Here is a 26,473-nt window from a genome sequence, read left to right on the forward strand (position 1 = left end):
GTAATGATGTAAAATAGAAATACGGTGGCTTTCCAGAGGGGGTCGAATACTTTTTCAACCCACTGTATATTTGCAAACATAGGATATACTCCAGGTTTACAGTGATCCCTCGCTATATCGCGCTTCGCCTTTCGCGGCTTCACTCCATCGCGGATTTTATATGTAAGCATATTTAAATATATATCGCGGATTTTTCGCTGCTTCGCGGGTTTCTGCGGACAATGGGTCTTTTAATTTCTGGTACATGCTTCCTCAGTTGGTTTGCCCAGTTGATTTCATTGGCAGATGGCTGAGAAGCTATCCAGCTTACTTTCTCTCTTCCTCTCTCTCTCTCTCTCTCTTGCGCTGACGTAGGGGGGTGTGAGCAGGGGGGCTGTGTGCAGCTGCTTCCTGAAGGACATGCTGCATAGTGCTTCGCATACTTAAAAGCTCAAAGGGCACGTATTGATTTTTGACTTTGTTTTTCTGTGGCTCTCTCTCTCTCTCTCTTCCTGCTCCTGACAGAGGGGGTGTGAGCTGCCGCCTTCAACAGCTTTGTACCGGCGGTGCTTCGCATACTTAAAAGCCAAAAAGCCCTATTGATTTTTTTTTTGACTGCTTGCTTTGCACTCCTTTGAAAAGGAAGATATGTTTGCATTCTTTTAATTGTGAGACAGAACTGTCATCTCTGTCTTGTCATGGAGCACAGTTTAAACTTTTGAAAAAGAGACAAATGTTTGTTTGCAGTGTTTGAATAACGTTCCTGTCTCTCTACAACCTCCTGTGTTTCTGCGCAAATCTGTGACCCAAGCATGACAATATAAAAATAACCATAAAAACATATGGTTTCTACTTCGCGGATTTTCCTATTTCGCGGGTGGCTCTGGAACGCAACCCCCGCGATGGAGGAGGGATTACTGTATGCCTATAATATTTGGTGTTTAATTAAATAAAACCCAACAAAACAGTAGCTCTACAGCAGGGGTATTCAACTAAAATCTAAAGAGGTCCAATTAGAGAAAATTTCTTGAAGCAATGGTCCGGAAGATGATCATGTCTAACTATTTTCGCTGCCCAATTTCCTCTTTTTGGAGAGCGCCATTTGTTCCTTATTTTTCAGTCCCTTTCTCCGTCTCACCTGTCTTTTCTTTTTCCAGCGCAGTCGACTTGATTGGCTGAGTTGTATCACGTGAAATGGCTTAACGCATATACAATTGGTCTCTGCATTTCCTCATCCGCTAAAACATTACCGTAAAGACTACAAAAGCTGCACCGGCTAAAATAGAAGCACCCCATCGGGTTTTAAACCATAACCTTCTGTTTTGGCTGTAAGTCTGGGTCCGTATGAGACAGCTTCTGGGTCCGGACTCGGACCGCAGTCCGCCGGTTAGTGACCTCTGCTCTACAGGAAAGACAAGAAACACCATCGGCAGTACACTCACCAACCAAACAGATCAAATTAGGCTGGGTTGTGATTGCAGAGGTGAGTAAAAGTGTGAAGAAGGAGAAAAAGATGAAGGGGAAGAGGAACTGAATTCTACAAACTTCATTACTGAATCAACCACACGGTTTCCCATTTTTTTTACATTGCAAAGGGAAGACCAGATTGGTCAGAAGTTGAAGCCAAGGATCCAGATGTGGCAGCAGTTGGTGGATTAGCTGCAGTAAAGAACTGATAAGAGGCTGTTCTGCATGCTTCTCGCACCTTTCTTTGGTACAGCTGCCTGTAGCGCTCAATGAAAAATACCACACTGATTCTTAAATCTACGAGGATAATCTCCCATAACTGAAAAAGGGTACTTAATGAAACCCTCAAAATAGAAAAACATAACACAAATCATCATATCTGAGTGAGATGACTATATTTAATTTTTGAACATTGCTTATTGTGAGTTATGATGCACTCCTGTTCAGGTCAGTGGTGTTGCTGTCTGTTACTTGCTTTTTTGTTTTTTGGCTAAAGGGTCTCTTTTTGAGAACTACCATTTTTGTGTCTGACTTTGATTTCTGCCTTTCACCTGATGCTGTCAGATTAGGAAGATCTGATCATGGATGGACGGATAGAAAACCTTTTTTTTAAAAGTGAATTATGTTTATAGCTGGTAGTTCTTTTTGCAAGTCCATACAATGTTGAAGCAGGTCTACATCACAAAATCTTGTCATCTTTGAAATTATCTTGGAATTTTTCATAAATGATAATATATCACCCACCTCTACTTGCAGGTCGGTTACTTTGAAACATAAACAGTATGAACACCATACATGGCCTCTCTTATTCCCGGTCAGGGTGGAGGAGCTTCTGGCATTTCCTTTTATTCTTGCCTAGAGCGTTGGTCATATCCTGGTTTATTATATGCCAGTAAATTTTGTTTTAAATCTCCAGTATTACTTTGAACACCGATTCATCAGGAATGAACTCAAGATTTCCATTAACATTTATCAATTGGCTCAATAAAACAATGACCAGTTTACTAAACACCTTTCCGGACCATTAAACAAGTCATAAATATTTAATGTCATACAATTTTACACTGAAACATCAGAAATATTAATCAAATAGGCTATGGTGGTGTTGCTTTCCCTGAAATCACTTTTATGCCTACTTTGTTATAGTCATTCTCTGTTATAGTTACAACACACCAGAAAAGATTCCTAAAACAATGCTACACAAACCTTGCAGACGCAAATTACATTTTTTTACTGCTGACATCAATAAAATTAAGTATAATGTCAAATCCAACTACATTTAGTGGAAAGTGTTAAAAATATTGTTACCCCCAATGGTAATCTGTGCTGAACTACACTAACCGTTTCTGTAATGGTGCTTCCAAAATGCTGCAGCAAGTACCTGTGGGTGGCTGAGTCCCTGCACCTCACAGGAGATCTGGATGGCTTTCTTATAGGAGATGCAGGCACTTTCAAGCTGGCTCCGTGACATCTGATAGCGTGCATATGAATCCAGACATAAACCTAGCAGTAGTCGAGTGTTGTCTTGCTCTTCAGCTGCAACAGATGAAAAAACAAGGCAGCAACATTTAAAATAAACTTTGCCATTATCCACATGGCATCTGTTCTCAGAAAAAAATGACACACATGCACACCGAGCCTCCTGCTGGTTACACTTGGTACTGGCCTAAAGCTGAACTCGAAAAATATAGAAATGTATCCATCCATCCATCCATTTTCCAACCCGCTGAATCCGAACACAGGGTCACGGGGGGTCTGCTGGAGCCAATCCCAGCCAACACAGGGCACAAGGCAGGAACCAATCCCGGACAGGGTGCCAACCCACCGCAGGACACACACAAACACACCCACACACCAAGCACACACTAGGGCCAATTTAGAATCGCCAATCCACCTAACCTGCATGTCTTTGGACTGTGGGAGGAAACCCACGCAGACACGGGGAGAACATGCAAACTCCACGCAGGGAGGACCCGGGAATCGAACCCAGGTCCCCAGATCTCCCAACTGCGAGGCAGCAGCGCTACCCACTGCGCCACCGTGCCGCCCACAGAAATTTATGTCAATGTCAATTTATTTATATAGCACATTTAAAACAACATAGTAATGCTGTGACCAAAGTGCTTTACAAAAATAGAACAAATTAATGCAAAACAAATAAAAATAAAATATATGAACATAAAATAAAATACATAATAAATAGAAGTAATGTTATATACATAAAAAAAATAGAAGTAATGTTATACAATCACAAAGAGGAAGCCATCAGTATTACTGAAGGTCACTGAATGTAAGTGAGTAGAAACGAGTCTTTAATCTTGTTTTAAACAGTTCAATTGTAGACGACTCCTTTATATGATGAGGTAAAGAGTTCCACAGGCGAGGCGCAGCAGCTGCAAAAGCCCTGTCCCCCTTGGTTATACACTTGGTACGAGGGACAACCAGAGACAGCCGACCAGAAGACCTAAGCACTCTAGATGGCTGATGTAAAACACACAGTTCAGATAAATAGGCAGGAGCAAGCCCATGTAAAGATTTAAAAACTAGCAGCAAGATTTTAAAATCAATTCAAAAATAGGACAGACAGAGTCATACTTTCTTGCCCCAAACAGAAAGCGAGCGGCAGCATTTTGTACCAACTGTAACCTGTGTATCAAGGATTTGTTAATCCCAGCATACAGCGAGTTGCAGTAATCAAGGCAAGAAAAAATAAACACATGAGTAGCTATCTCCAGATCCCTAGAAGATAAAAAAGGCTTTATCTTACCTAATAGATGAAGTTGGAAAAAGCAACTCTTGACTACAGAATTTACTTGTTTCTCAAAAGAGAGGTTACTATCAAAGGTAACACCAAGATTGCGGACTTGAGGTTTGGAAAAGACAGAGAAAGAGTTGAGAAGTCCAAGACCAATTTGTGCTTTAGCTGATGGACCCACTATAAGCACCTCCATTTTATTTTGATTTAGATCAAGAAAATTATTAGCCATCTAGGATCTTAGTTCAGACAGACAGTTGTGGAGTTGATTTGTTGTAGAGTTGCAGACAGGAATATAAACCTGAGTATCATCAGCATAGCAGTGAAAAGAAATGTTAAATTTCCTAAAAATTGCTCCAATAGGGTGAAGGTATATGGAGAATAAAATAGGACCCAAAATGGATCCCTGAGGAACACCATATTTAAGAGGAGCAGTAGATGAAGAAGTGGAATTAAAAGTCACTGAAAAGTGTCTACCAGTTAAATATGACCTGAACCAGTTAAGAGCAGCCCCTTTAAGCCCAACAAGATGTTCAAGCCGCAACAGCAGTATTTCATGATCAATAGTGTCAAAGGCAGCGGACAGGTCAAGGAGGAGAAGGACTTGAGTCAGTAATAAGAGAGATGTCGTTGAACACTTTCAGGAGTGCCGTTTCGACACTATGATAACGCCTAAAGCCAGATTGGTAGATCTCAAATAAATTATTGGAGTTAAGGTGATCAACCAATTGATTATAAATAATTCTTTCTAGAATTTTAGCCAGAAATGGCAGTTGGGAAATTGGACGAAAATTAGCTAAAACTCCAGGGTCTAATTCTTCCTTTTTTAGACAGGGACGGACTGCAGCATGTTTAAAAAATGAGGGCACAACCCCCGAACTAATAGAATCCTTGATAATGGCTAATAAGGGTGGGTCCAACACATCAAAGACTTCCACTAAGAGACGCGGTGGTACAATATCCAGAGGACTGGGGGCTGGTTTAAGGGTGTCAATAGTTCTTTTTAGCTGTGAAAGTGAGACTAGATCAAAGGATTCTAAGACAATGTCATGATTAACAGTAAGACATTCATAGCCTGTTTGAACAATGCCATGGTGGATAGTATCGATTTTGCTGACAAAGAATTATAGAAACTGGTCACATGAATGAACAATGCTATTTAATCCCATCGCAGAGTGAGGGTGAATGGCAGCATTAATTGAATTAAATAAGACCCTAGGATTCTTTTGAGTGACGGGATACCAAATCGGTGAAGAAGTTTTGTTTCTTTATTTTAACTTCAGCCTGGAAATTGAAAAGAGAAGTCCTAAAAATCTGTTTAGAGACAATCAGTCCATCTTTTTTCCAACGCCGTTCAGCAGTTTGACAGGCGCGGCGCAGTGATCGTGTATTTTCATTTAGCCAGGGAGCAGGTCTACCCTTATTACTGCGTATCTTGGGCGGAGCAATTGAGTCTAAAACCGTTTTACAGGAAGAATTAAATTTTACGACAGAATCATCGATACCATTATTTTGGTCATGCACATAAAGACTAGAGAAAATGGTTTTAAAATCAGATATAACAGAAGAATTTAAAAAGCGCGAGCAGCGTGGGGGACAGCTATTAGTAGGGACATCGACAGTAATATTCAGGTCTATCATTATAGAAAAATGATCAGTAAAAGAAACATCAAATAAAATCAATATTATTCACTGAAATATCACGAGTTAGAACGAGATCGAGGGTGTGACCAAGAGAGTGGGTTGGCGTATTAATATGCTGTATAAAATCAAGTGAGTTCTTCTAAAATCATTGGCAAGCTGGCAAAAATCCAGATCAGCTCAAGATATTAACGTAACGTACCTGCAGCAATCGCAATGTTCTATCAGATTCTCATGCACGAAATGCAGAACACCAAGTGACTTCCAGTCTATCAATCTCTGTAGTATTCAAATGCATCTTGTAACAGTATATGGTTTAATATATCAACTAAAACATCACCTTTGATTTTACTCCAGCCTTGCAGCTTACACCTTTAAAAACATTTCAAATGTGCACAAGGCTAAGGCATTTGCCACTTCATCTACCTCACCAGTTCTGTTTGTTCAGCTTCCAAATGAATCTGCATCTGTACAGATTTAGCTGACTTTTTGGGTGCCATCATGTATGTTGGAGGAAAGTTGCCTTTTTTTGTGCTATTGCATTTTTTCAAGAAAACAATATTTGTTAAAAGTTCTGTTTTTATTAAAATGTTGTTTTTCAGAAGATTGATTAATGTGTAAAATATTGAAAGAGAACTCCTTAATACCTAGTTTGATTTAAAATGTGTATAGAATATACTGCCAGCGCAGTACTGCATACGTAAGTCTCAGCCGATATTTCAAATTGATTTCTCATCAAAAGAACAGTCTAATTTTTTTTTTTGGACCAAGTTCAGTACAGGCACACAGTGGCATCCTGAAATGTGAAAAATGATCAAGACTTTTCAAAGACCAGAGTCATGGTTATATTCAAGATGAAAGCAATGGCATTATAACTTTACAAATCGAAGTCTCCGTTTCTAGTAACAAGATGTATATTAGCAGCCCACCTGCTGCAAAAGCTTATTAACTATAACAATAACAAAAGTCAAAAGCTTACCAGCTGGCATGGAGCCCTTCACGAGGACTGCTCAGACAAGTTAACTGATACAAATGTAAATATAACTCAATTTTTTTAAGCAGACACCAGCAATGTTTATCAATAAAGCTGAATAATTATTAACGCGACAGGTTAATGGACTGGGTGTACTGTAATTACTGGACTCGAGCAATCCAGGGCTGAGGTGCTAGTAGGGGATGTGGACAAAGCTAATGCCCTGTATCAGTTCTTTAATAGATATACTCTCCCACTGCCACCCTCTTCCAGTGACCAGACACCCAATGCCATCCCACCACATCAACTGGAATTGCCAGTGACAAGTCCACTTCTGACCATCAGTGTTGACTGTCCATAACTGAAGAGTAAGTAAGGAGACAATTGAAGAAGATACACACAGGAAAAGCTGTGGGACAAGATGGCGTCAGTCCTCGTGTTCTTAAGGCCTGTGCTGACCAACTCTGTGGTGTCCTCTGTCCTAAGGCTTCAGAAAGTGTCAGTGCTGTGGAAAACATCTGGCATTATTCCTGTTTCAAAGAAAGCAGGCACCTCTTCACCTAATGACTTCAGACCAGTGGTACTTTCAGTACTTCCCACATCATGAAGACCTTTAATCGACTGGTCTTGGACTATATGAGTCCTCTTGTGGTAGACCATCTGGGCCCACTGTAGGTTGCCTATCTGATAAATATTAGAGTGGAGGATGTAATTAGGCAGCACTGTGAGGATTATGTTTTTTGATTTCTCCTTCAATACCATCCAGCCATCTCTGTTAAAAGTGTTACCTCCGAGACATGTAGGTACAGTAGATGAGCCTATGGTGTCCTGGATAATGGACTATCTGCCAGGCAGAGTGCAGTTTGTCAGGCTCAAGGATTTTGTTTTTGATACACTGGAGCACCACAAGGAGCAGTCCTGTCTCTCCTTTGCTGTTTACTCTGAACACATCACACTATAAATATAACACCAGGTCATGTCACAGAAATTCTTATGGGGTGTGTATTGATAAAAGAGGATGAGACAAAGCATAGGAGTCAGGTGAAGAAGTTTGGTTCTTAGTGCAATGAGAATTATTTGCATCTTAACATCAGCAAAACCAAGGAACTTGTTATTGACTCTCGTCACACCAAAAGTCTCTGTGTCCGGTCACTATTCAAGGAGTGGGTGTAGAGGTGGTGCATTGATACAAGTACTTGGGGGTCCACATTAATGATTGTATTGGTCTCTGAACGCAGAATAACTACATAAGAAAGGGCAGAGCAGGCTTGTTTTTCTTTAGGACACTGTGTTCCTTCAATGTGGGAAGTGACATTCTTCACATCTTCTAGAACTCTGGGATGGCCAGTGCGATTGTCTACACTGTGGTGTGCTGGGCTGATAACTTCACTTCAAGAGAGGTCCACTGAATCAACATGCTAATTAAAATGGCAAACTCAGTTACAGGATGCAATCTGGACCCCCTGAAGGGCTTAGCAAAGGAGAGAATTAAAACTGAACAATGCTGCACATCCACTCTCTAACAAATTAACACGGACTACTTAAGGACAACGAATAATTCAGCAGAAATGTGTCAAGAAACACTACTGGGGCTCCTTTATAGCAACAGTGATACTTCTGCATGATGCCTCACTGTGACTGGGCCAGCCAAGTCAGAACTTTTCTTTCTTTTTATTGTTCCAGTGTGTGTTCAGACCAATGACTGTACGTGTATGTATTTATTTACTTACTTTCTTACATATTTATGCATTTATTTAAAGAGCTTCTGTAAAAAGCCCAAATTTTCCCTGGGGACAAATGAAGTTTGTTCACTCAATATTTCTATCCATCCATCCAGTATTTTTAATGTGAACTCTTATGCTGTAACAGTACATTTCCAAAGTAAAAGTAAAGCATTGTCTGTAGATATTTAATTGAAGAAGAAAAACTCAAAAGCTAATGTATAATGTATAGTTAATAAGTATTTAAACCTCTGTGCTTTGGAAGCTCCAGGTTTACACAAACGACACAAAGGTGACAGTCATCTGGCCATAATTAAACATAATTACGTACTACTTGTGAGCCCTTTACATCTCTCTGGATATAAAGAGCATCCTTTGTAAGGGTGATAGTTTTTGTTGGACAATCACTGCAAAAATAAAGACAAAGGAACATTCTGCTGATGTGAGAACCAAAGTCATTGAAATGCACAAGGTAGGAAATGGCTACAAAAATATTGCAGAGTTTGAATGCTCTGTTAAGCAGCATTGGATCCATCACCAGAAAGTGGTGGAAGGTTCATCACAGCACCCAGACTCTTACTAGAACAGGCCATCACAGCAAGACGTCGACTGGTGAGAGAGGATAATAAAAATCCAACTGCCACTCTCATAAGTCTGTTAATGCTCTTTGGCTGAAACCGGAGTGAAGGTGCCTGGGTCCACAATGTCAAGAGCTCTCCATAAAACAGTCCTCTACGAGAGGATAGCAAGAAAAAAGCCTTTCCTTAAGAAGGTCCACATAAAAGCATGTATGGCATTTGCCACAAAGCATGAGAAAGACCCGGTTAAGAGAAGGTTTTATGGTGAGATAAGACCAAATAGAACTTTTTGGCCAGAGTTCAAAGAGGTACAGTGGAACCTCGATTCACGAACGTCTCGGTACATGTACAAATCGGTTTACAACCAAAAAGTTCGGCAAACTTTTGCCTTGGTTCACGACCACACACTTGGTATACGAACAAGCCAGTTTCCCTTTCGGTTTGTACATGGTCAGTCTCTCCCTGTGCATTTCCTGTGCAGCGAGCAAGAGAGAGAGAGCGAGCGAGAGAGCAACACACACGAGAGAGAGATACACACAGGTGAGCGAGAGAGTTACACACACACACACACACACACACACACAGGCAGCGCGAGAGAGAGAGGGGGCTGGACTCATAAGGTAGAGAAGGCAGTTAAAGAATGCACTGGGCTTAATTTTGTTTTCACTTCTGTTTACAGCGATCGGTTCGTAGCCTGCATTGTTGCAATGTTACTTTTCTTGGTGGTTTATTAAATTACGGATTTTTTCAAATATTCATTTTTTTCCCTATGCTTAAAACTCATTAAAAAAAAGTGTTTTTAGCCAGCGGTTGGTAGCGCTATAGTGCAAACTACTGCAGTGTTAGTTTTCTCTATTGTTCAAGGTTTTCTCAGTGTTATTCAATGTTTTTACATTTAGTTTACTATTATGCTGTGCATTCTACGGTTTAACTATATTTGTGCTTAAAAACTAAAAAAAAAATATATATTTACATACAGTTCATATGGTCTGGAATGGATTAATTGTATCTACATACAATCCTATGGGGGAAATTGCTTCGTTTCACGACCAAATCGGGTTATGACCAGAGTTTTGGAACGAATTATGGTCGTGAACCGAGGTTCCACTGTATATGTAGCATGTAACTAACACTGCCTATCCCTTAAGAAATACCATACCTACAGTGAAATGTGGTGGCAGCCTCATGCTAATGGGAATCCTGTCAAGAGTTGAAGGGGCAATGGATGAACACAAACACCCCACCAGTCGGCTGTGAACTTACAGCTCAGGAGAAGATTCAACTTTCAACGTGACAATGACCCTAAGCATTAGGCCAAAGCAACACTTGAATGGCTCAAAAACAGAAAGGTGAATGTTTTGGAACTGCCAAGTCAAAGCCCTGATGTTAGCCCTACTGAGAATCTGTGGCACAATTTGAAAACATCTGTACATAGCTGTCATTAAAAATCACATTAAAAATATGAAATTTATAAATATGTGGACAAAATCTTTTGTTGTGCATAAAATTACGATGACTTACAAGGGTATTGAATGCTTTTGATGCCACTGTATACAGTTGAAAAAGTAGAGAAGTAAAAATTAATTGCAACAGAATTTGGTAAATGAAAATGCTGCAATCGTCAATACTAATAAACGTTAGTCTGAAATGCTTGAGCTTTAGTTTTGATTAATATCCACAAAGCTTAGGTGTTATCTCTAATAATGATCCACCCTTTTGTTGTCAGATTTCCTACTAGTTTAAGATCTTCTTTCTGCAGGTTATAAATATTGCAATATTAAAGTGGTTTCTTAAAGGATATGTTGGGCATTTTCAAGCTGAAGTTATTTCTTCATGGTCTTGCACTGTATATATGAACTTGCTTCATGAAATTGTGTTGTAAAGTGAGGCATTTTTTAGACGTTTAAAAAAAATAAGTCTGTCTTTTTTTTGTGCTTTATAATGCAGGTAAATGACACCAAGATCCATCATGAAATCAAAGCCTTTACACTTATCGAATATGTCCACTTGGAAGCAGTAAAAGTTTCAGCTTTTAAGATTATGTGCCAATGTGTTCTTGAGACATGCTTGTGGCAACAAATGTAAACTGAAAATACATTTTATCACCAATTCTTTGTACTGTTTTCATGAGGAAAGGATACACTTCTTGTCTGCTCGCAGTGGGTTTTAGGTGGAGTTTTAACCAACCACCCAAATCCACAATCCCACCATACCCGTAGTCCTAAAGGGGGCCGTGGAGCAAGACAAGCAGTCAAGTGCACAGCTGATCTCCTTTAAAATGATGGACTCTCAAAAGTGTTCAGCTTTTTTCCTTCTTAAAGTAACATTTATATGCTGTTTTGAAATGTGTGCAATATCAAGATGAATATCAGTATTCTTGGCTTGAAAAGTAAACATACTCAGTACGTTTTAAGGCTTTACCTCCATTATAAAGCACAAGAGCAGGCTTGGTATTTTTTAAGATTTATCCAAAATGTTTCACTTTAGAACACAATTTAATGTGGCAAATTAATATATATCATGATCGAGAAGAAATAACTTTGACTTGAAAAATACCAAACTTGTACTTCAATGTTGAGGTTATAAGAAAGCTAGCTCATTTATTTGCATGAAGCAGAACGGACGATTGTATGTAATGCTTTACTACCAGGCTGTTCAGATCATTCTATTTCTGCTTCAAAGTTTATTTAATATACTGCACCAAGGCAGCCAGGAACTGTGGTCTTTCTAACTTCACTTTGTAGTGGGGCTACATGATTGTAGATATTTTATGTGTGTTTTGTGCCGAGTCGCGTCTTTTTTGCATCGTACTGTTTAAGTCAGTCATGTGTCTATGTAAATGCTGTCCCTGGGAAACAAACGGGGAAGGATGTTGCAGGGAGGCAGCAACCCCAATACTGGTATTTCCTGTTGACACACCAATTTCATCCAGGATATTTTTATTTAAACCACAGGAGGGAAGGATCAGGGAGGAGATCGAAAGGAGCCATTTCACATTCATTTTACAAAATCATCATTTACTTTCATTGCACAACCTTACTGTCTGCTTTTTTTATTGACCAGATCATCAGTACGTCAGCCAGTTCGGAGAAACCCAGGGGCTTGGATTTATTTCAGCCACTGCTGAGGACTCACACGGTGAGATCGTTTTGAGTTATTTCAGGAAGGAGCAAACATATTACATCAAACAGAATTTCATTTAATTCAGGACATTCATTACTTTGGACTCATTCTATTTCATCCATTCATTACAGTTTGTTTTTGATCCGTGTTCTGTGTTTATTCATTTACTCTTTAGGTACAAGAGAGGGTTTTGTATGGTTTTGATTGCTTTATATTCGTGTGCTTGTTGTAAATAAGATTATATATAGCGTCTTTCACTTGTGTCTTTGGGATAGTGGGGAATTGTGTATACATATATTATTGATTGCCTGTCTGTCCTTGTGTGTGTGTGTGTATATATATATGTTATACATTTTTTATATATCTGCACTTAATTTTACACTCTGAGTTGCACTGCCTGTTTAATTGTCGATTGGGGGAGAAAGACTGCTACGGCTTGGTGTCTTTAGATTCCAAAGTTTAGCCAGGCCACAGGTCTTGGTTGTGTAGTGGTAAGGGGTCGACCGTTACAACTTCTAGGAGCAAAGTTTACATACTTTCTTTTGAGATATAAAACATGAATGACTCCTATGACGACTCTGCCTAATACCTTGCACAAATTTAATGTCTACAGTCCAGAGTGTACACTGTAAGAATAAACACCTTAAAACTCCCGGAGTAATAAAGGTGCCAGGCAGCAGAGCCTATAGGCCACTACATTAGGATGGTCCACTTGCCAATGTAAGGAAGCCTTATTAGTCTCAGATGTGTTGGGTTATTTTACTATTGTGCACTACAGTTAAAGGTGCTCAAGAAACTGCTCACAACACAGCTTTCTCAATTCTTTTTTTTTTTTTTTTTTTAAATAATTTTTATGCATTTTATGATGGACTATTACTAAGGGACCCCCATTTTTTCCTCACCTGTGCCATGTTCATTAGGTGCTTCAGCTTTGAAGTACAACCTTGGAGTTGAGTGAAAATCTTGACATCTCCAGTGACAGAACTACACCTTCACAGACTTTTGTTATAATTGTGGACCCTCGTCTACACTGTAAACACAACACACATTTCCAGGAAGCTGCTCGATAGCCAGGTGTCCTAAGTAGACTGTAACTTAACAACAGATACAGCCGTTTTATTTTGTCTGAAAACTGGAACTTTGCTTGTTGTTTGATGGCCTTAGCCTAATATAGTTATAAAATGCCATTTTGTTACATTACTACTATTGGAAGTATTAAGAAACTAATTAAAATGTTTATAGATATGTACATACATTCTTCACATAGTATTTTATTAAATGTAGGCTTTATTTTAAGTTTAAGTAAATGTGTGTAATTTAGAAATAAACAATCAAATTAAACTCTGCCATATCTGATAATATCCTTCATGTAGTGTGATATAAACATTTATCAAGATTGTTTGTATTGTTTTGCGTCTACGTCGTTTTATAGAAGCTAAAATAATCCCCTTGCCATTGATTAAGTTTTCTTTTCTATTCCCTCAATTAATCCCAAATGAGTCCCAGAACTTAGTTTATCCCATTTTATTTCTTAAAGTTTTCTATATCTGCCCAGTGCTGTGCAATTCCAGCGTTCTCAACACTTCTCCAGAACATGTTTGCCAAGTACCAATATTTGTAAATTTAATCTCGCACTAGTCTCTGTTGTTTGGCTTTATTCTCTTAGTGGAAACTCATATATACAGTATGTTCACCTTTTATACAAATAATGTAGACTTTGCAAGATGGCTTGTAATTGGTTTTTGTATATACAGGGTTGTTCCACTATATCTGAATCTTTTACAATATACATATTGTTATACATTAACAATACCTGAGAGTGAATCCAACTTTGTAATTTTCTCCTCTAAAGTCGAAGTGCAGAATTCAAATCCCTGGACAGCTAAGTCATGCCTGAAGAGAAAAAGACAAACCAAAAGCAACTTTAGAATATCCAGCAATCCTTCAGAAATACTACATCTTGCTAAAACTGAAATCTAAAGAACCAATAAGGAAAAAGATGTCTGCTCTAAATAGTAGATCAAACTGGCAATTACAACATGGCATAATTATTTCAAATTCAAAATGCTGTTTTGTCAATTTAGCTTCTATACCTATTTTCAGTCAGATTTTAAATATAGTATTGCCCCCAGAATCCGAACACCCCAGAACTCGAACAACTTGGAATCCGAACGAAAAATTTGAGCAAATTTTGCCCCAGAATCCGAACGCTGCTTTGGAATCCGAAAGCCCAGCACGTTGTTCATGTGTGTTTGTGCGTACGTCTCCCCAGCGCTCGGGCCACCCATACGCTTTGTTGTTCAGTTCGTTGTCAGAAGCTGTAGTGAAAGCATTTTGTGTGATTTTCGCTGCTAATTTTATGCTTTTCTGCCTGTTTTGTGTTATTTTTTTTAATATAATAACAACATAGTGTATTCGCTATGGGTCCTAAAAAGTGTAGTGAGGAAAATAAGAGTAAGAGGAAAGCGTTCCAAGCAATAATCTCTCTCCTCCTCCAGCTTCCACATGTGTCATCATCATTCCTTTTTAAGGTAAATACAGGTTTTTATATTTTTAAATTTTATTAATTTATATTTTTATTCAAATATTATTATTTGTTAATATTTTACCTTAAAAATCCAGTGTATTTAATGTTAAAATCATTTTGAAAATTCGACTTTGTGGAACACAAGAACAGATTAATCCAGTTTCTATTATTTTAAAGGGGAAAAATTGTCTTGGAACTCGAACGGGGTTCTGGAACGGATTAAGTTTGGATTCCAAGGTATCACTTGTATTTGGAAACATGAAACCACAGGGTCCTTTTGAAAAAGAGGATTTCTTAAATACAGTACATCCACAACAAGAAGCAAAAGCAAAAGAGCATGTATTCACTTAAATTCCTAGCAGTACACACTTTAACTTAACTGAAAATAAATCTTTGTAACAACATCAAACTAAGAAAGAATGGCTCCAACAGAAAAGACAGGAAAGTGCAGCTTATTATAGGTGTGTGACTTTGTATATCTCTGAAGATTCAGGTTGGTTTCCGAGGTAAAAATCAATTAATTCAGGCAAATATGCCTATGTGTAGATCAAAAAATAAAATATGGGACCAGACAATACAATTAAAGGATTTTAATATGTTATATATGGTAATACTCAAACCACCTACACCTGAACACCAGCAAAACCAAGGAGCTGGTGGTGGAATTTAGGAGGCCCAGACCCCTCATAGACCCAGTGATCATCAAAGGTGACTGTGTGCAGATGGTGCAGACCTATAAATATCTGGGAGTGCAGCTGGATGATAAATTAGACTGGACTGCCAATACTGATGCGCTGTGCAAGAAAGGACAAAGCCGGTTATACTTCCTTAGAAGGCTGGCTTCCTTCAACATCTGCAATAAGATGCTGCAGATGTTCTATCAAACAGTTGTGGCGAGCGCCCTCTTCTACGCAGTGGTGTGCTGGGGAGGCAGCATTAAGAGGAAAGACGCCTCACGCCTGGACAAACTGGTGAGGAAGGCAGGCTCTATTGTTGGCATGGAGCTGGACAGTTTAACATCTGTGGCAGAGCGAAGGGCGCTTAGCAGGCTCCTATCAATTATGGAGAATCCACTGCATCCATTAAATAATGTCATCTCCAGACAGAAGAGCAGCTTCAGCGACAGACCTGCTGTCACTGTCCTGCTCCACAGACAGATTGAGGAGATCGTTCCTCCCCCAAACTATGCGACTCTTTAATTCCACCAGGGGGGGTAAACGTTAATATTTAACATTATACATAGTTATTGTCTGTTTTTTTTTTTTCACCTGTATTATTATCATTCTTTAATTTAATATTATTTATTGTATCAGTATGCTGCTGCTGAAGAATGTGAATTTCCCAATGGGATTAATAAAGTATCTATCTATCTATCTATCTATCTATCTATCTACTTTTGAATCAGGATAGCATCTACTGCACCTCTTCATTAAGATTTTATGCTTTTTAGGTCTGGGTGCCAGTCAAACAATACGCCACATGCAACAATCAACACTTTTTGCTTGACAAATATGATCAATAAGAAGAATTGCATTCTAGGATGAAATGTGTATTCTCAAATGTTTTGCTACCACCACAAATTGTTTTAACAAAAATATGCTTAAATATACAGTGGAACCTCGGGTCATTAATTATACCATAGAATGCACAGCGTAATAGTAAACTAAATGTAAAAACATTGAATAACACTGAGAAAACCTTGAAGAGAGAAAAGTAACATTGCAAAAATTCACGCTATAGCCTTACGAACCCGCTCGCTGTAAACACTTTTTTTTTTTAATGAGTTTTAAAGCACAGGGAAAAACATGAACATTTGAAAAATCTGTAATTTAATAAACAACCAAGAAAAGTAACATTGCAACAATGCACGCTATGAACCGATCGCTGTAAACAGAAGTGAAGTTGAGGTTAAAATCCAATAGAAAAAAGTCTTCATTAAATACGAGGTTAAAACAATACTCGAATCAGTCTCTTTAAAAACAAGCCTGGTGCATTCTTTAGCTGCCTTCTCAGCCAGCCCTCTCTTTCTCGCACTCTCTTGCTGCACAGGGAATGCACAGGGATTGACTGAACACGTGCGGAAATCATCGGTGCGTATGAACCGGAAGGGAAACTGGCTTGTTCGTCACCCGAGTGTGTGTTTGTGAACAGATGCAAAAGTTTGGTGAACTTTTTGGTCGTAACCTGATTTGTATGTGGTCCGAGACGTTTGTGACCAGAGGTTCCACTGTACTTAAAATAGATTGTTTTGTACAAAGATTGAACCATATATGAACTTGGTGTTTGGTTAGAACTCTGGCCAACCAGAACATCCACCCTGTGCCCTGATGATTTTTCTCTGTGGATTCCAGTTTTCAGTCAAGTGGTGCCTGTTATTGTAATTACAGAGTTTAAATTATCCTGTACAAGAGAGTTTGAGTGTGTGATGTCTTTAGACAAACTGAACTCACACCAAGTTTCAATTGTTCCTTCTAATGCTGCTGGATTTCACTATCTTTGGCCTACTTAGAATAAGCAGGTTAAAAAAATGGACAGATTATGGGACGTGTTGTCATCACGAGAGTGAACATAACATGCCTAATTTTAGAAATGACGTAGGAACCTTATGATGGTGGTAAATACAAGTAAAAAAGGAGCCTGTGTTCTTCTTATTTAGCTTATCTTGAGGGTGGTATGATGGCAAAGAGCGCTGGGTTTCACTCACTGCCAGGGCACTGTCTATGGGGGTTTTCTATGAGTACTACACAGATTAGGTTATTTAGCAATTTTAAATTGTTACATTGTGATTAAGTATATGTGTGTGTGTTAGAGAGAGAGAAAGATGGAAAGACAATAAATCTTTAAATGGCTGTAATTTGGGTTTGGTTCCTATCTTGCACCCACTGCCAATGGGATGGGCACTATCTCGACTTGACTGAAATGGATATGCTCATCATAAAGGAAAAACGCTTCTCATTCTAAACAAGAAGATGAACAAACTTACCGGTTCTGAGCTGCATAAATACTGGCCAACTTAAGAGATATCTCAATAACAGCATTGTCATCCTTTGAAAAAAAGGGAGAAGAAAAAGTAAGTACATCTAAACAGATCTCTCCATCTTATGTCTTGAAGAATTAAAAACATTTCATAATCTATGAATATAACATAGCTTTATTTTAGTTTGCCGTGGTGCAAAGAAAAGAACGTAAAAGACCGGTAATGCAAGGCATGGACCAGGATCAGAAGTGCCCGTGGAATCAGAGGTAAAAATAAATTAGTAGGAATATCTCACATCATGTCAATGTGGAAGGAAGGGGAGGTATGGCCTGTAGCTGTGTTACATACCAGAAAGGCAGCAGAAAAACTGACACAAGTCAGAGTAGGTAGCATCTGGTATACAAAGGAGGAGAGCTGTCCCTGTACTTTTACTCTTTTTATATAGTGATAATTGTTTCAACCCCAAATCTGCTCACATTGCTGTACTGTTCATTCCCTGCATGTCTCATGCAAGTCTATCGAATATCCATTTTTCCTTCCCATTGTCATTTAAAAGGTCATATGGTTAAACATTTCCAGTGTGAGCAGGAACTTGCCCTACATAAAGAAGGTGAAAGACTGGGTGGGATCTCCTACTTAAAGCCTCATCCTCTGTTCATAACTATATGGAGAATGCATAGTTAGGTAAATTAAAGTCACATACGTTCAAACAGTAATGAAACTGGCTGATAATATGGTGCTGCCACAGGAGTCAGGGGACATAAGATGGCAAAGTCATGGAGGGACACTCCCAGACTTAAATAAGGGTTCAGCAGTCTCTGGGAAGGAAGAGCACTGCTGTAGATGTTCATGTTTGCTCTTTGCTTGTGATGGTCCGAGTCAGCTCCATGCTTTCTGGTTGCTTCCAGAAGCCTCGTAAACCACAAACCATCAAGAGTCATAAAGCGACATGAGCCAGGCAAAAAAGGACTTGCACAGTCAGCAAGGGGTTGGTGCAATGTGTTCAGTGTAGTAATCTTCAATGAATAATCCATAAAATGAAGTCTGTAGTGGAGGTTTAAATCAACCAATAATCCGAAAATAATCAGGTTAAATTCAAGTGCAAAAAATTGAAATATATCAATGTAAATATTGGGAGCCGTGATGATGAGTGGATTTAAATCCAAGGAGAAGTGGATTAAGAAAGAAAAAAAGCACTTAAACACGGAATTACATTGACACTGTCACAAACATTTTTAGGGCATAAGTACAAGCCTTTCACTTTTCAAACATTAACTGGATGCGCCCCAGTCTGATGACACTTTTTACCATTAAAGTAGATGGACACATCATTTTAGAGAATGACTCCAAATTGAAGATTGGAAGTTGTGTGAGTGTGTGTGTTCCATGAATGTAAAGGTGCCCTGTCCAAATTTGGTTTACACCTTAGCCGATACTGCCAGATGAGCTCTTCCCACCACAACTATGAATTTAATGGATATTGGAATAACCTATTATTTGCGAGACAAAGTCAGAGAGGCGAGATTGCATTGGTTTGGACATGTGCAGAGGAGAGATGCTGAGTATATTGGGAGAAGGATGTTAAGGATAGAGCTGGCAGGGAAAAGGAAAAGAGGAAGGCCTAAGCGAAGGTTTATGGATGTGGTGAGAGAGGACATGCAGATGATGGGTGTAACAGAACAAGATTCAGAGGATAGAAAGGTATGGAAGAAGATGATCCGCTGTGGCGACCCCTAACAGGAGCAGCCGAAAGAAGAAGAAGTGGAATGCTGAAGAAAAAAATTCATGCAGAATGGGGAAGGCAAACTCGAAATCTAGGACTGTTAAACTGTGAGGCACGTTTGCATTTTAAACTAGATGTCCAGGACTAGAGACGATTCATTCACTACTTACAAGAATCTCCCAAAAAAGCACTCCATAGCCTCAGTTATGGCATTGGAGAGGGTGGGTTTGCAGTTGTTCCCCATTTCATTGAGAAAAAATAGTTCGGTTTGATATAAGCATACTGTACATATCCACCACGCCACAACTAACCATTTAGTGCTGCTGCTTTAAGGGAAAACTAAATCAAAAAAGCTCATATTTTCCTATATTGTCTTTTTCAAAGGGCATGGCTGCCAAAGCCTATATTGCCCATACCAGAGTCCAGCCTGAAATTCATTTCAGACTTGAAAATGACAACCTAATTTTCATAGCAACTCCATAGTCTTGCATATAAACATCTACGTGTGTCTGTCTGCCTGGCCTGGAAGTGAGAGGTGGAGTCAGGGTAAGGGCTCCACATCCGAGAAAACTCACTTAGCCGCTAATAACACAAGCGAGGCCAGCACGTCAGCAAAATGAAACCTCAGAAGAAAGACAAAGTCACTTAGCCGCTAACATCAGCAAAATGGTGTCCCTTTTACTTTTCCTCCTGCTGCTAATGCACAAGCGAGGCGAGCACGTCGGCAAAATGAATCCTCCTAGGGGAGAGATGCCCAGAGTAGTTCCTTTCAATAACCTGACATCTCTACATTTCAGTTTTTTTGCTGACGATTTCAAAATTTTCTAGGACCCCAGACTTTTTACAGCACAGGCTTACACAGCTAGTAATGTATAGAAAATAATGAAAGAAATATTTTACATGCGTTTTCAAACTGTGCACTAGTAATGTAATTGTAAACTAAGGACATGCTGCTTACAAGCCATCTAGATACTGACCTCTTTTGTTGCATTTGCAAGGAGGAAACTCAGAGTAGCTTTGAATAGCTTCTCGGCCTGTTTTTTAAATAAAAACAACAAAAAATAAGAAAACAAAGAAATAGAAAGTCATTTTGTGAAAATACCAAGGAATTTAGTATAAAGTCTGGACTAACACTTTAAATAATCATTAATAACATATAAAACTGACTAAACTCATAGAAAGGTAATGTGACTTTGTCAAAGAAAATATTTAAGGCTGGAATGAAAGAAAATAAAATCCCAGGCTGGATAATTCATCTAAGTGTGTGATGTAAGGGCTTGGTTCTGGGGAACCTCGGTAACTGCATGCTTGTAAATGCCCCGTATCCAGAAGATCCAACTTGTGGCGAGTCAGTATCATGGCCTAACTTACACAATTAAGACAAAGAACACTTTGCACAACTCCATGAAAAAGTGACTGAAAAGCACAAGTCAGGGGATGGATACAAGAAAATGTCTAAGTCACCATATATCCCTTGGAGTGTGTTTAATAAATCATTTAAAATTGAAAAGAGTAAATTGAAAAGAGTAAGGTACAGTCGTGAATATTCTTAGAGCAGCCTGTCTACAAAAACGGAGTGACCATGCAAGAAGACGACAAATGAGGGAGGCCATGGAGATACCTATGATAACTCTGAAGGAATCACAAGTTGCATTTACTTGGGACTGGAGAGACTGAGCACAACTGTTGCCTGGGTGCTTCATCAGTGGCAGCTTTATGGAAGAGTGGCAAAGAGAAAACCACGCTGCACATGATCAAAAATACACCCTCTACCACTGGGAAGCATGGTGGTGGCAGCATCATACTGTGGAGAGGCTTCTTCTCTGCAGCAGGCCATGGAAGGGTTGCAAGGGCATAGGGAAAAATTAGAGCAAAACACAGAGAAATCCTGATGTGGTCTGAACAGAAAAATACAAACCTGTGCCTTGGGTGAAAATGTGTTTTCCAGCAAGACAGCGAACCAAAGTATAAAGTCAAAAGCTACACAGGAATGGCTTAAACAACAATGCTACTGTCCTAGAGTGGCCAAGTCAATGTCCGGATTCCAATCCGATTGAGAATTTGGGCTGGACTTCTAAAAAGGCTGTTTAGTCCTGATCTCCATGCAACTTAACAGAGTGTGAACAGTTTTGCAAAGAAGAACAGGGAAAAACTGAAGTGTCTAGATAGATGTACAAAGCTCATGGAGACCTTTCCACGCAGAATCAAGGTTGGAATTGCTGCCAAAGTTGCACTTACTAAAAATACAGAGTTTAAGCAGGTGAATACTAAGGGGCTAAATTACTTTGTGTTTTATAATTGTGAATAACTTAGGCCACTTTGCAGATATTTGTTTTCACTTTGACATTAAATCATCTTTATCTGTCGATCAATGTCAAAAAAAAGCTAAATTTAATCCACTGGAATTCAGTTGTGAACACAAATAAAATGTGAAAACTTCCAAGGAGGTGAATGATTTTTACAGGTAATGTCGGTGCAAAGGTAACTTGTCCCATTATTTGACATTTGTTAATTCTTAAAATCTGGATACAGTTAGAAGTAATTTCAGTAGAAAACTGGTATACATGACTTATAAAGCACTCCCTTAGCAAAGAATTCTTCATGCAGTAAAGGATGTTCATTTTACTGAAACAGAATATTAACTTCTTACAAACATAAATAAAGAGCAGTATATTTCTAAAGAAAGAATGAGAGGAGGAAATTATATGCAACTACAATGAGACAGCAGTTAAGTCTCCGATTTTGAAATGGTCTAGCATGAAAACAAAAGATATAGAGGACTTTAATATATTCAATATATTCTTTATCAGTTGATTACTCCTCCTAAATTTATCTAATGGTCTTCTTTAAAAATTTGCTGCAACATATAAAGTGATTAATATTCTCTAATGCATGATAACTGCGTGCCTGCAATAACATTTCTTTTAAATTGTTTTGGATTACATGGGTACTAACAATCTTCTTTTTTTTAGTATGATGTATTGCCTCTCTCCAGTACGACTGAGACCAAACTAGACCAAATGCATCATCTTTATCCAAGGTTAGTCTCTTCCAGCTACTCTCTAATGATATGCTGTTTATATAGTATACACCTATTGTGGTGAATATTTTGCAAACTATAAGCCATATCAGGGTTAATAAACCATGGATTTCACTTCTGCAAGTGTGCTGATACTCATTTATATATTATATTTATTTATTCCTCCAATTAAAACAAAGATTTTTAGGATCTCAACATTTTGTTTTAGAAAGGGTAGAGGAGTTTTGATTAAATAAGGACTTCGCAGTAAATAATGAACATTTAGAGCATCGAATGAGGCAAGGATTAGAAAACAGATGCATCAGCATATTGCCCTAAAAGGAACAGAAAGGTCCAAGTTAATTTCATGATGAAAACAACAAGGCCCTGGCTGCCAAATATTTCTCAGGTAGCATGCAACCGATGAGGGCACATTAATTCTCAACGACTATTAAAAGTACCGTACATTCTTAACTCATTTTTCAGCATAACACTTGTATGCACAGGATAATACAATCCTTATTGTGGTCTGTATATTTAATAAGCTTTGAACTTGTAGAAATATCTCCCTTATGAAATATTATTCTGTCATACACAATATATTTGATTTTTACTTATTATTTTGTTACCAGTAATGGTGGACTGCACAATAACGTGCAGTGAATACACTTAACCTATAGTTTTCCTCCCGTTTCTCTGTATGTATAGCATTCGTTTGCTCAGAGGTTGATGCGCTTGCTGCTTCGTGAGCAGCTCTTCTTTCCTCCACCCTAGCACCCCGCTGCTCCTCTTCTTTCATCAGCATCTTTTCGCGTTAAAACTGATTAAGTCAGTGTTTGTGTTGCAATTACTTAGTACGCATGCGCAGCACGGCTGCTGCCAAGAGTGGATTCTATAATAAAATAAAAATAAAAAGAGTAATAACCTTGGAGGTCAGTCATGTAGTATATGTGTACCAAATTTCAGGTCAATAGGTCAAACGGTTTGTGAGCTACAGGTGATTTAAAATCCTGGACAGACAAACAAACAGCCACGGTAGCGTATTATATAAGAAGATATTGCTTGGTTTTCCTGTTCATTATGCATTTTTGATTGGTTTATTATACTAAAATGATCTGAAATTTACAAAAAAATGTTTAAAAAAAAAAAAAAAAAAAAAAGCTCCATTACCACCACACCCCAGACATGCTGGTACACACAACAGCTAACCTTTTCAACAGTGGGACTTTTAAACTGTAGCCCTCTGTAACACTCCACCCTCAAGACATCTCTGCCTGCTCTGACAGTGCCTGGAAAAGATAACAGTCAGTGGACAGAGACCACCTCTGACAGAGAGCAAGAAGGAACCAATACAGCAATGATATTCAAAGTTCGGCCCACCAAATGATTTTAATTATCTTGCCAATCTGATAAGAGTGAGACAGCAACAATGTCTTATCAAGGAGTGGGAGGAGGTCAGGGTTGGGGAAATCAGCCAATAAGCTACTGTTACTATGTATTCATAAACTGAGGACATCGGGAGTAATAGCAAAGAGCAGCAAGTGTTGAAAGGTAGACAGTGAATACAGACATTTCAGTCCTCAATTGACAGATGAATTTGGCTTTTATTTTACCATCCCATGCCAATGTTTCAGTTAAAAAAGGTTTCTAACATCAGATGGAACTACGAAATTAAACATGCTTGCTTCCACAGTGCTTTCCCACATGGTAGCCCAGCCAGACAAAATGGAATCGATTAACTAAACGTTCCTATGAAAGCTCTGCGGCAGTTCTGACAGCAGTGACAACTACACAGCAGAAGGCAACAGCAGCTCCATTTCATATTACTTGGGAATTAGCTAAAAAGGGCAAGTCCTTCTTGGACGATGACCTGGTAAAACATTGTACTTTATGTATGTTTAAGGAACTCTTGGCTGGGGATGAAAATAAAGACGAGATTATTAAACGAGTAAAATAGGTACTATGGAAAATAAAAAGTCATGTATTAGCATAAATAGACATAAAACTAATTAAGAGCTTTTATAAGCATTAAAACTTGAATTATATATGTCAAGCAAATAGTTAAATAAAGGCATTTGCCATATTTCTTTTTTAGCTGAGCTCAGAGCTCAACCACCAATATTGAGAAACTCAGACAGACAAAGCAGGAAGAGAATGACGTACAGAAACTGCCCGAGGACAGAGAAGGGGGAACAGGGGGAACACCTGTTGTTTGAAGGCCAGTTAAGAAATAATGGAAGCAAGGAATGATACTGAATGACGAGATACAGAAAATATTGGTGGCCAAGAAAGGGCCCTTGAGAAGCCAGCTGGAGTAGTGAGTCAGAATAGACAGCAAATGCATTGTTATGAGTGAGGTCAAAATGATAAGAAATAGTTATATAAATCGTGATTTTTGGCCTGTTCGGGTCTCAGCTCAGTTTGGCCTAATTGGGCTGAGTCTGTATTATTGTGTATTACAATAAAACTAATTACTCTGTTTGCCTATCCTTCGACTCCTAGAGCCTTCATTCAAAGTGCCTTTTTTTCGCTTCAACACTACCCATGTCTGACTCATCGGTAGCACTCAGCACTATGAAGACTCTTATCAGAACTGAAGTCAGCTGATCACATATGCACTGCAGCTTACGAGAGAACGAATAATACAGATACAGACCAACTGCTGGTGTTTGCACGTTTTCAAGGAAGAGGAGTTGTGGAGGGCGGCACGGTGGCGCAGTGGGTAGCGCTGCTGCCTCGCAGTTGGGAGACCTGGGGACCCGGGTTCACTTCCCGGGTCCTCCCTGCGTGGAGTTTGCATTTTCTCCCCGTGTCTGCGTGGGTTTTTTCTGGGCGCTCCGGTTTCCTCCCACAGTCCAAAGACATGCAGGTTAGGTGGATTGGCGATTCTGAATTGGCCCTAGTGTGTGCTTGGTGTGTTTGTGTGTGTCCTAAGGTGGGTTGGCACCCTGCCCGGGATTGGTTCCTGCCTTGTGCCCTGTGTTGGCTGGGATTGGCTCCAGCAGACCCCCGTGACCCTGTGTTCGGATTCAGCGGGTTGGACAATGGATGGATGGATGGATGGAGTTGTTGTGGCTTTTGCCCTTGAAGGTTCGTGCAATGGTCGGGGCTATTTGTGCTTCAGTGAAAGGGTTTTGATGAAGAGAAATCTTTGGAACTCAGTAAAATAAACCTCCTGGTTACTGATGGCAGTCAGTTGATGGCGGATAAGGAGAAAGACTTTGTCTCGCGTTTGGCAGCAGAGCATCCTGCTGTTAATTTGCTGCACTGCCTAATTCAGCAAACTGTTTTCTCTGTGAAGTTGTCTGGCAAGATGAAAGAAACAATGAATACAGTCTCCAAAATTGTCAAGCACATTCACTCTACTTCAAGCTTGCAGCATTGACTTTTTAAAATGTTGCTGAAAGACAGCAGAGTGGAGTGTGTAGACCTCCTTCATCATAATGATGTACAATGGCTGAGCAAAGAACAGGTTCTGGGGCAGTAATTTAATTTCTCTTAAATAAAAATCTACCAGAGCAGAAGAGTTTTCTTCATTCATGCATGATGCAAAGTTCATGGCTTATGTTGCATTTCTGTGTGATATACAGTACAGTAATCCCTCGCTACTTCGCGGTTCACTTTTCGCGGATTCACGACTTCGCGGATTTTTAAATACAAGTGATTGCCCGCCTATCGCGGAAGTTATGTTCCAGACCCATCAGCAACAGGAGAAAATCCGTGATATAGAAAGACCATATAAATAAACATTTTTATAGTTTATGCCTTAAAATACCCATCCCACATGCTTTAAACACATGTAAACTTATAAAACACACTTTGTTAACACATATGATATGTGGATGTCGGGCTAAGGATATGAGTAACATCTCACTATTATAAAACATTTTAACTTCACGCAAGACAAGACAGTGAGACAGGAAAATTGGTGATGTACACCTAAAAGCCTGATTGTACAGGCTTTTAAATTATTGACACGCAGAGCGACAA

At 39.1% G+C, this 26,473-nt stretch overlaps 1 protein-coding gene across 2 annotated transcripts in view; it reads right to left on the reverse strand.

The window, feature by feature from the left end:
• Window positions 1-26,473, reverse strand: part of ttc19 (tetratricopeptide repeat domain 19) — a 46,962-nt gene that overhangs the window by 3,982 nt on the left and 16,507 nt on the right. Inside the window, exons 5-8 of one of the 2 annotated variants that reach the window (XM_028803869.2) lie at window positions 20,442-20,498; window positions 17,748-17,809; window positions 14,051-14,130; window positions 2,828-2,982 (exon numbers count right to left, since the gene is read on the reverse strand). In XM_028803869.2, the coding sequence (XP_028659702.2) occupies window positions 2,828-2,982; window positions 14,051-14,130; window positions 17,748-17,809; window positions 20,442-20,498 (354 nt within the window). Of the gene's footprint in view, window positions 1-2,787; window positions 2,983-14,050; window positions 14,131-17,747; window positions 17,810-20,441; window positions 20,499-26,473 lie in introns of both variants that reach the window. The other variant, XM_051928829.1, reaches the window with a different exon arrangement.

The sequence above is a fragment of the Erpetoichthys calabaricus genome, chromosome 6 (genome assembly GCF_900747795.2).
Source record: "Erpetoichthys calabaricus chromosome 6, fErpCal1.3, whole genome shotgun sequence".
Taxonomy (NCBI): Eukaryota; Metazoa; Chordata; class Cladistia; order Polypteriformes; family Polypteridae; genus Erpetoichthys; species Erpetoichthys calabaricus.